The sequence below is a fragment of the Cebus imitator genome, unplaced genomic scaffold (genome assembly GCF_001604975.1).
Source record: "Cebus imitator isolate Cc_AM_T3 unplaced genomic scaffold, Cebus_imitator-1.0 Scaffold113, whole genome shotgun sequence".
Lineage (NCBI taxonomy): Eukaryota > Metazoa > Chordata > Mammalia > Primates > Cebidae > Cebus > Cebus imitator.
The window spans coordinates 6,105,824-6,117,838 of NW_016107428.1; the positions used below are offsets into that span (position 1 = coordinate 6,105,824).

A 12,015-nucleotide genomic window follows, 5' to 3' on the forward strand; every position below is an offset into this window, starting at 1 on the left:
CTTTTTTTTTTTTTTTTTCTAAAAGGAAATGGGTTACTTCCTACTCACTTTCATTTCACTCTTTTGATACATCCCTTATGTTTCTTACCTTATGTTACTTATTATCTTTTAAAACTCTCCATCCTGATTACCACGAGTTAATTTAATGTGTTGCTTCTGCCCAGTACTCAGAAATATCCTTTCACCACATTTTACATAATTAGCACCTATTATTGGACACAGCATTTAATTTCCTCCCCTCACAGACAGTAGTGCATTGAACATCTCTAGACTTGGTACCTGTCGACCCCTCTGAGACACAGGTCTAGGTATGCATGCTAAAGCAGTGTGATTTCCGAACAGCAATACCTGAAAGTTCCTGTTGCCACAGCCCTCCCAGCACTTGGCATTAACTTACTGTTTTTTTCCCCCCTTTGAGACAGAGTCTGGCTCTGTCACCCAGGCTGGAGTGCAGTGGCCTGATCTCAACTCACTACAGCCTCCGTCCTCTGGGTTCAAATGATTCTTGTGCCTCAGCCTCCCAAGTAGCTGAGGCTACAGGCATGTACCACCACACCTGGCTAATTTTTTTATTTTGTATTTTGGTTTTTTGTTTGTTTTGAGACAGAGTTTTGCTATTGTTGCCCAGGCTAGAGTGCAATGGCACGATCTTGGCTCACCAAAACCTCTGCCTCCTAGATTCAAGCGATTCTCCTGCCTCAGCCACCAAGTAGCTGGGATTATAGGCATGCCCTACCACGCCTGACTAATTTTGTATTTTTAGTAGACATGGGGTTTCTCCATGTTGATCAAACTGGTCTCGAACTCCCGACCTCAGGTGATCTGCCCTCCGCCTCCCAAAGTGCTGGGATTACAGGCGTAAGCCACCATGCCTGGCCCTAATTGTTGTGTTTTTAGTAGAGACAGTGTTTCGCCATGTTAGCCAGACTGGTTTTGGACTCCTGACCCCAAGTGATCTGCCTCTCTCAGCTTCCCAAAGTGCTGGGATTACAGGTGTTAGTCACCACACCCAGCCTTAATTTTCTCTTTTTCTTTTCCCAATGTAATGGATGTAAAGCATTTCTTTTTTATTTTAGTTGGTATTTATTTATCAATTTAATTTCTCTCCACATGAAATAGTGCTTTAGTTTTCTTCTTCTATAAATTAAAAAAACAGTAGCGTAAGATGCATATATGCATTTACACCAAAAATATCTGAAGGAAATGGAGATGGCATTAATTTGAAAGAAAAAATACTAATTTCACCTTTTGAATATGCAAGGGATTTCTTCATGTGCTTTCTAATTTAAATTTTCTGAAAACTCACCTGGCTATGAAATGTCTGTCATTTGTACATAATTGCCTTGATGTGTAGTATTTGCTCATTTTTGAATAGAACTTGTCATATAATTTTCTTGAAAAATCAATAATTTCTTATGTAAAGCAGAAAAAAATATATTAGTGCATACTTGGTGCTACTTCCTTGGGGCTTGATTCTGTATGGTTTCATTTACCTTGCCAACTTCAGACATATAATCTTATCTCTTGTTCATGTCCCATTATCCTTTAATCAGACCAAGTCATCACTGCCTTTATGGTGTTTTGCTTAGACAGTTTGGATAGTCTTTATATCCCTGGTTTTATTCTGTTGTAGTATGTCATTGGCAGATATATCTGCTTAAGTGTGATGTTCTTATGTAATTAAAGTCTTTCAGTAGCTTTCCTGACATACAAAATCCAGCTAGATTTTATTAGTCACACTTTTTTTTCTCTCTGTAATAGGGTCTCACTCTGTTGTCCAGGCTAGAGTGCAGTGGTGTGATCACGGCTCAATGTAACCTTGACCTCCAGGGCTCAGATGATCCTCCCACGTCAGCCTCCTGAGTAGCTGGGACTATAGGCACACACCACCATGCCCAGCTAATTTTTGTATTTTTGACAGTTAGGGTTTTGTCATGTTGCCCAAGCTGGTCTTGAACTCCTGGGCTCAAGTGATCGGTCTGCCTCAACCTCCCAAAGTGCTGGGATTACAGCCTTGAGCCAACTATGAGTCACATTTTCAATGACCTTCACTTCTTCTCTCTACTTACTTTTATAGTGTTACCTGCAGTACATCCTGCTACATATTTTTCATTTTAACTAAACACAGTTCACCAAATGTGTAATGTGGGTGCCTGAATCTGTTTCCTTTTTTATACCATTCTCCTGCATGGCTGGCCCAAATACTTTTATTCCTAGTTTATCATGTTAAGAATCTTTAACCTCATTACTGTCTTCTACCTCATGCCTTGGATTAGTGTTTCCTCTAAATTTTATTGTTTGCTTGCTCTGCATCCTTCACACATTTTCTTGTTAGATCCCCTATTTCTTAAACTGTAAATTTTAAATGCACAGATACTATGTCTTATACTCTTCTCTATCACATAATGCTGTTAGTGCTGTTAGCCTAACTCCACAATTCAAGGCTATCAGTTTTTAAATATGAGTAACATGTTGCCTCATGTATAATCTTCCACTTAAAAACTTTTTTAGTAATAGACTTGGATAATCATGTGTACATATCCATAATATACTAGAAAAGCTTCCAACTTTCTTTCTTGCTCATCTACCCACTACCTGATAAATGGAGTGTCAGCCTACTTCAAGTTTAAGTGTGGTTTTATTGAATTGCCCTAACCTTGAAGGATTCACTGAGACACAGAATTGATAACAAGTTGTTTTGGAGATTAAGGGTGGTTACCTTCTTATTGCTTACTACTTTTTCTCTCTGCAATTTCTTATTGAAGCGGTGACACACACGGGATAACCACATGTAGAACAAATGCATTACATATATTAATGGCTAGGTAAGCCCTTGATACCCAATGCAGAGCTCTGGTGAAAAACTGGAATGGAGAACTCCCCTTGAGGCAGGACCCTCCAGTGAGTCCTTCAGACCTCAGATGTCTACCTGTTTTATCCCCCAAATCAGAGGTTGAGATGTTGCTACTGCTATGAGAGGAAATATCAAGCCAGCGTATATTCAGTTTGCCAGAGGGAAAGGAATGGGATTTAAGAAAATGTGCATTTTTCCTAATGTAAATTGACATAAACTGTACCATACTCTAGCTGGATAGGCTGCTAGGGAAGGAACAGCATAAAAAAATGACCCAGCTTCCTCTTTGGGAGGTGACAGAAAAGGCTCTGGTCCTTGTTTCTATCAACAAGGTAAGAAGTGGTCTATGAACCATGAATAAAGGAAGCAAAAATATGATTGTAGAGCCTAGTTTTTGCCTTAAGGCACAACAAGGGGCACTTTTGTACAATAGGCCCAGGTTAGTGTCGCTACTCCGATCATATCATCTACTCATACTCTCTCAGAGGAACAGGATGTGGAGAGAGGCATACAAGCCTTCAGAACTCCCAAGCACAGGGAAAATCCTTTCTCTATAGGTTGAGTTAGAAGCATGGCAGAGAGAGCCAGGGAGAAGTCCACTTCCCACTTTGTAGGTTAAAATGTTGACAAAGCAGTATAGTATGTCACATTTCAGGATAATTTATTTGATCTAAAATCTATTTTGCCTTGTTACATTTTTTATTATGAATTCTTAAAACAATTCTGAGATTTCCCTACTGACCTCAGACCCTAGGAAGAAAAACATGTTTTCAAATTATGTTGCAATATATTGGAGACTAACCCTTAGTTGGTCAGTAATTCCAACAAGTTCTTGTGTTCTGCTTCTTAACTGATTGCTGTTTCTGCAGTGGTATGTTTACTCAGACACAGAACTGAAAACAAGTTGTTTTAGAGATGAAGGATGATTACCTTCTTTCTGTTTACCCTTTTTTCTCTCTGCAGTTTCTGCATGTGTGTTTTGTGTTTGTATTTAGGAATGTGATATGTAAAAACATATGCTTAGAAATATAGAATAACATATAGCTCAGGGAGTTTGACTCTTAAGAGACATGAAGAATTGAAAGCATTTGAGGAAATAGCAAACTCACATCTCATTTTGTGTTTGCTCTCTGGTGTGGCAATGGCTGAACTGCCTGAATTATTAAGTCACTACTGTCTTTTCAGTGTTTGCCAAATGTATGTGGCTGAATTTAAGTTACAGTACTGCTTTGTTGTATCTCTTCACTTTTTTCCACCTTCCTTCAATAAGGAACTGTTTAAGCACTTGAGTAATTTACATGAAAGCCTGTGTAGTAGGAGAAGGCCATCTATAGGGGACATAATGTTGAGGACTGTCCTGAGGGCAGGCAGAAGACAGCTGCTTCCAGGTTTGAACTCAGGATGGATCAACCACCTGGGTATCGTTGCACTCTCAGAACAGCCCCAGGTGTTGGATTCCACCAGGGTTTCACAAACTCCTATCTGAATTCTGAGACTCGCACAGAGAGGCTTTTGACTGGATGGATGTGGGAATATGAGTGGATCACCTTCCATTTTGCCATCTTGGTTTATCACAATTTCCCAAACAGTCGTCTTGATGTTGAGTAATGTGTTTCAACTTCAAGGAAATAACATTTTGATTAAATACATAGCCATGGGGCAAGGGTTAGAAAACTGCCTATTAGGTACTATTGTGTAGTACACCAGGGTGACCAATTCAGTCATACCCACACCTCAGCATCACATAATATAGCTCTGTAACAATCCTGTACATGTACCTCATGCTTCTAAAATAAAAGTTGAAAAAGAAAAAAAAATATGTAGCTGTGATAAGACTCAAAGAGAGGTTATAGTGTTATACATTTTTCCTTTCCTACCAAACGAATTAAGGATTACACCGAAATTTAAAATAAGATGTTCATGTGTTAAATTGTCCATGGAAAATTGAACATTCATTGTATAGATTTATGTAGAATTTTAACATGTTTAAAACCATCATTTAAGACAAGAATAAAGAGCCTTAAAATATATACATGTTTTAAAAAAATCTCTTAGTGGATGTTAACAGATGTTAACATAACTAAACCATTGGATTAGTTTAAAAGCTTTGGCAGGCATACCTCATTCATTGTGCTAATGATATCCTTTGTCAGCAGGGAGGAAAGAATATTGATTTGCCAAAAGATGAATAGATTTGCATGTTTAGTATAAATCCCTGCTGTGATGGTTCCTTTGACTTAGTTTAAAAATGTTTATACAGGTTCTTACTGAGAAGGGAAATGAGGAGAAAGGGAAAAATATGCAGATACCTTTGAGAATTTATAACCTGAGATAAGACCACAACAAAGATTTTAAAATGAAATAATTCACTTGATACAAAGACAATTATGCAAAAATCATTTGTATTGCTATATACTAGCAATCAGCAGTTGAAAATTAAAATTTTAAAAAGTTCTATTTATAATAGCATCAAAACATGTAATATTTAGTTTAAATCTAAAAGCATATGCATAGACCTATAAATAATAAAAGAAACCAAAGGAGACTTAAATGAAGAGCTGTACCAGGTTCAAGGACCAGAAGACTGTTGTTAAGATGCTTTTTTTTTTTTTTTAAGAGACACAGTACATTCTCAATAAAAAATTCGGCAGGCTTTTTTGCAGAGATGAACAAGCTTTTTAAAAATTTTATATGGAAAGAGGAAGGAACTTATATAGCCAGTAGAATTTTGGAAAAAGACAACAAAGTTGATTTAAGATATACTATAAAGTCACAGTAATCAAAACAGTTGGAATTGGTGAAAGAGTAGACATATTAATCAATGGAGCAAAGCAGAGTCCTCATATATGGCAATTTATTTTCAACAAATGGTGCTGTAACAATTGGACATCTACTTGCAATTAAAAAAAAAAAGGGAAGAAAGAAAAATACCTTTGACCCATAACTTACTATAGAAAAAAAAAATGAACTCCAAATAGATAATCTAAATGGAGACACTAAAAATAGAAAACAATACCTCTGTGTCTTTGGGCTAGGTAAAGTGTTTTTAGATACAGCACTAAGAGCATGCTCCATTAAGGAAAAAAGTCATAAAATATACTTCATACAAATTAAAAACTCTTCACAAAAGACAGTTAAGAAAATAATAATAAGGTAATCCACAAACTGGGATAAAATATTTGGAAAAGAAATATCTGACAAAAGACTTTTAGAACCAGAATATTTAAAGACCTCCCAATTCAATCAGGAAAACAAATGACCCAACAAAATAAAATAGACACAAGACTTGAACAAACATTTCACTGAAGAAGTTATACAGATGAGATTTCAGATACTGGATTTCAAATTACGGACTAGCAAGGATGTGGAACAGCTGCAGCTCCTATACATTGCTGGTGGGGATGCAGTTTCTTATGAAGTTAGAAATATGCTTAACTGTATGGCCCAGTGATCCCACTTAATAGGTATCTGGCCAAGAGAAATGAAAACTTTTATTGACACAAAAGCCTGTTTATGAATGTGTGCAGTGGCTTTCTTCATAATTGCAAAAAACTGTAAACAACCTAAATGTTCTTGGCTGGTGAAGATAGATAAACTATGGTTCATCTATTGACTATTACTGAGCAATAAAAAGTAGTTTTCTGATATACACAGTAACATAAATGGGTCTTAAATGCATTATTCTAAATGAACAAAATCTAAACTTAAAAGACTACATATTGTGTGCTTCCATTTAGATGATGTTCTGGTAAAGGCCAAATCATAGGAACAGAAAGCAGATTGTTGGTTGCCTAAGGGCGAGTGGCCTGAAAAATTTTTGGAAGGGTAATGAAACAGTTCTAGAGCTTGATGGTGTTTGTGGTTTTATGATATTATGTGTTTGTCAAAATTCATAGAAGTGTACATTTGTTAGAATTGTGTAATTATACCATAATTTTTAAAAATATTAAATGAAAATAGTTTGCCTTGAATCTTGATTAGTTAATTCATGCTATTTGGTTGTTACTCAGAAATGAACTATCTTGCTATTCGATAATATTAGAGAAGGCAACAAAGTTGATGTATTTCGTACCCATGGCACTGTACAAAATACTGCATTATTAATTTATAAAAGGAAGCAATGCATTTTGTAACCTAAAAGACACTTCTGTAGTCTCAGTTTGTATTATGTAACATGTTAAATGAAAGTGCCTCTTCAGCACAGTTGGTGGGTGAATTATTGAAAACAAGGAGTAGAAATTTGTTAGGGAAGTTAGGGAGCTCTTTTCACAGAGAAAAAGCTGAGAAAGACTGGAGAAAGTTAAACAAAACTCCAGGAGCAAGAAGATAGAAAAACTGATATTAAATCCAGGTCTTGGCAGGAGAATTAAAGTATTTAGGGTCAGAGGAGAAAAGATATAAGGAGAATAGCATTAGATGAAAACTGGACAATGGTAACTTAGAAACCATTGGTAGATAATCTCATTAGGTACGTTATCTAACTTTCCCAAATAATGCTGCAGTGTTTAGTTTGCAGCAGTTTGTTGGAAGGTGGAAAAATGAATGATACCTTGCAGTAATTTCTTTATTGTTAACTGCTTTTTATCTGTTATAGACTATGATCTTGTAACCATGAGAGGTAATGGAAGAACAGATCTTGTATTTTTAGATATGTAGCTGTTAAGATTCTTTCTTAAGGGAAAGAAGCCAATGTTCTGTATAGCACCTTGCATATGCTGAGTGTTCAATAATTGATTTGATACTTGTTCATGTAGTAACTAAAATTATTATAGTAAGTAAAGCTAATGGGTATTTTTCTTTTATACTTCTTCAAGGTGGAATAAGCTATTGCTTTTGACTCATTCGCTTCAAGACTATTATCTTTAGCATCATTTTGCCCTTCTACTGACACCTCTCTGAGCAGTAATTTTTTTTCTCTGATGATCCAACTTAATTTTTTTCCACAGGCTGTAGTCAAGCTTGCAGATAATGTTCCAACTTTAGATAGATGAAAAGAAAAGTGCCTTTCTTCTTTTTTTGGAGGGAGAGGGTGGTGGGAGGAGAATCCATTGAGGATCCTTAGAAATAGAATTTCAGGATTTTCCCCCCTGTGAGTTTTTGTTTTACATCAGCTCTGTGATCATGGTTGATTTCACAGTCACCAGTGTCTCCATTCTTCATCATCACAGTTAGAAACAGACTTTGGATCATGGCTTAATAAGAACCTGGTGTTTTACTCTATTTTCAGCATTGTTGATGTTCTTCCGAGCCTCAGCTAGACATTATGTGCATCATTGTGGAGGCATAAAAAAGTGGTGTGGAGAGCTCTTTATTCTTACTACATTTTTAGGATTTTGGGGATTATTACAGTTTTGTCTGTTTCAGGATAGATATATAACCTTTCTGATGGTGGTCTTTCAGTATCATGCCTTTGAGATTCATCCACGTTTTTGCATGCATTATGGTTTAATAAGTAAAAAAAAATTTTATGCGATAAAATATTTTTATTAAAAGTGTGTATCTTTTTAATGCTAATTTCATTGGTTTTCTGCATTCAGGTTTGTGTTTTAAATCCTGTGGTTTAAAAACATTCCCATTGTTTAATTGCAGGTGATTTTGCAGTTCTTCTTAAAGCAGGCATGACTGTAAAGCAAGCCATTGTATACAATCTCCTCTCTGCCATGATGGCTTACATAGGCATGCTCATAGGCACAGCTGTTGGTCAGTATGCCAATAACATCACACTTTGGATCTTTGCAATCACTGCAGGCATGTTCCTCTATGTAGCCTTGGTGGATATGGTAAGATATTTTGTATTTTTTTGTGGTACTAAACCTGCAAATGAAATAAATCCTTGCAAGTGGTTTGAAGTCACTGTTTTTAAAAATGTAACTCATTTTAAAGACATAATACCCTAAGTAACTCTTAAGGAAAGACATTTAAGTAGGAGGTTTCCTTTTATGGAAACCAGTTGAGTTGCTAAAAATTATGTTACTATTTAATCATTAGTAATAGAGTTTTAATTACAGAATTATTATACTACTTTGAAGATGTTGTAATATGGGGGTAGACGTGTTTTATTTTTGTTAGCCAAATAAGTTTGTGAGCTTGTTTTATGGCAAACAGGAGAGAAATACTATTCCTGTTAGGTAAGCCAGTCTTTTGTAGGAAGTGGTATATATTCCATAAGGTTTATATAATTTATTACTAAATTTAGCTTAAAGTTAAATGTAAATGCTAACAATTTGTTTTATTTTGATTTTACTTTAATACCCCAAATACGTTAGACAGTGTATTTACAGAACTAGCAATTAGGGATTTTTTTGTTAGTTTGTTTTTGACTAGATATCACATTTTCTTTTTCTGATAAGATCATAACAGTCTTACTTCAGAATTATGAAGCTTAGTTTTTGTTTGTTTATTTTTTGAAATAGGGTCTTGCTCTGTTGCCCAGACTGGAGTGCAGTGCTATGAACATGGCTCACTGCAGCCTTGACCACCTGGGCTCAAGTGATACTCCTGCCTCAGCCCCTGAGTAGCTAGGACTACTTACACATACCTGCCACCATAGCCAGCAAAAATATATATATTTTTTTTTTACATTTTTTTTGTTGTAGAAATAGGGTCTTGCTATATTGCCCAGGCTGGTCTCAAACTCCTGGGCTCAAGCATTCCTACTGCCTCAGCCTCTCAAAGTGCTTGGGATTACAAGTATGAGCCACCATACCCGGCCCAGCCTAAATTTTTAATCACAAAATTAATGCCTGTTTGTTATAGAAGGTTTTGAAAAGGTAAATAATTATTTCTTCTTTTAGTTTACAAAGTTACCTAAAAGTAGTCATCTTCCCTGCTGACTTTTAGTATTTCATTTCCTATTCTCACCCTCAACTGATAACCTTGCTTCTGATTTCATGGAGCCGTTAATCCACAAGTTCTCATCATCACTTCTGCTTACCTTGCTGTATCTATGCCCATTTACCTTCTTTTCTGTTACTAAAAGGAAACTTCCTAGCAGCTGGTGCTCCTGCAGACCGCTCCCTAGAACTTATCCCCTCTGAACTCCCTTAATTTCTCCCCTCTCTTTCCCATACCATTTCCCCCTTTCTGCTGGATTATTTCTGTTAGCCTATAAACCTCACATTACTTCTCCCTTCTTAAAAAGGTGGGGGACGTCTCTTAGTTCCAACTTCCCCTTTAGCTATCACCCTATTGCTGCTCTCTTTTAGGAAATTTTCATTGGTTTGTTTGGTTTGGTTTTGGGTTATTTTTTGAGACAGGGTCTCACTCTGTTACCCCGGCAGGAGTGCAATGGTGTGGTCGTGGCTCACTGCAGCCTCGACTCCCCAGGCTCAAGTAATCCTCCTGCCTCTACTGCCTGAGTAGCTGGGACCACATGTGCACACCACCATACCTAGCTAATTTTTTTTTTTTTTTTTAAGTTTTTGTAGAAATGGAGTCTGACTATGTTACCCAGGCTGGTCTTGAATGCCTGGCCTCAAGCCATGCTCTAGACTCAGCATTCCAAAGTGCTCAGATTATAGGTGTAAGCCACCATGTCCTGCCCATTGTTTATTTTTAAATTTTCCTTTTTTTTTTTTGAGCCAAAACTTAATCAGGTTTTCCCCCTGACTTTTCTGCCAGAACTTCTTTTGTCAAATAAACCATATATAAAAACTAGTGTTAGAATTAGGGGGAAAGGTACCAAATTACATCTACGCAAATATTAGAGTCATATTCAGATTTGCAAAAAAGGCATAATAATCTGTTTACCATGCCACTGTTTGTGAAATCTGTAATGGTTGATAAAAAATCTGTATGAATATAGTACTAATATGTAGCAAATTACACCAATTAAATAAGCAGCTCAAATTCATAAGTCTAAAGACCCAATATCCCTGAGTGTTCATCTCAGTTTTAACATGGTTTCATCTTGTTACTTCATCAGAAGAGGTAAGTTTAATAACTCCTCCCTCCATGCTGTAGTTCTTAAATATGACCTTCAGGAGATTGCTAAATATACTGTAGCACTGTCAGAGCATGGTGGTTTGATTAATTGTACCCATTATTTAATAACAAATAATGATGTTTCTTCCTAGACAGAAGTATGAATTAAGATACATGACTTAACACTATATTTTCTCCTCCCTATAAACCCGAAGCACCAAGATACTATTTTGGAGCACAACATAGTGTCCAAGAGAGTAGCATTTCAGTGTCATCTCTCTGTAGATACTGATTGCAAATTTGAATTATGTTTGCAGAAAAGTGAAAGTAAAAGTTAGAAGTAGCAATTCTTTCACAATTTTGATAAGGTTTGGGTGGAAAGAATTTATGTCTATAATGATGCAATGTATTTCTTCCACAAATCTTATTTAATTAGACAAGTTAAAGGAATTTAATTTTTATATTGTGAATCTACAGATTATTAGATGTAATAGTATGTGATATGCTTTGGAAATTAAGTATATAAACGTTTAAAAGCACTATGCCTTCAAAGATATGACGATTTTCTGATTTTTGAAATTTTATCAATATTAAGAGAATAGAGTACACTATGGGGGCACTGTGCATGACTTGGTGCTAGTTATGCCAGATAGCTTTGCTAGGCTGTTCGCTGTGTGTGTTATTGGAAGGAAAGCAATGGCTAAGGGCATAGAGATGCCAATTTGGATTTGTCACCAAATATTTCTCTGCTGTCATGTGCAGTGGCAATGAGAATTTCAAGTGGAAAACAGTGAAGAAGTGATACCATTTTTAATTAGATATTTCCCAAAAGAGCCTTTCTTAGTGAGTTTAAGATATATTAGTAGATGTGGGAATTGTGGTGATTTTTTTTTTTTAGTGTTTTAATGGCAATAAGTTGTTTTATATTTTAGCATAAAGTAAAATGTCAGAATCGATAAGGTCACTGGATTGGTAACTGTTTGAAAAATGACTAATGTATATATTTTAAGTGTTTGTTTTGGGGAATGATGAGGAAGGAACAGAGTTGGTGTTGACTTAATGACTAGCGAAAGCATAAAATTTCTTCAGTATTTGACTAAAATATATCTGTGTTCAATAAAATAATTTTATTTATAAATATATTTATAATTATTGAACACAATATATAGCATGTGTTCAGTAAAATAATAATTACATTTTAGTCATTTTCTTAAGTAGGAAAAATGTTTTTAAAAATT

General features: G+C 35.8%; 1 protein-coding gene across 3 annotated transcripts in view; it reads left to right on the plus strand.

The window, feature by feature from the left end:
* Nucleotides 1-12,015, plus strand: part of SLC39A10 (solute carrier family 39 member 10) — a 171,505-nt gene that overhangs the window by 156,605 nt on the left and 2,885 nt on the right. For all 3 annotated transcript variants that reach the window (XM_037742088.1, XM_037742089.1, XM_017538747.2), the window contains one exon: nucleotides 8,444-8,634. In XM_037742088.1, coding sequence (XP_037598016.1) covers nucleotides 8,444-8,634 — 191 coding nt within the window. The remainder of the gene's footprint in view (nucleotides 1-8,443; nucleotides 8,635-12,015) is intronic.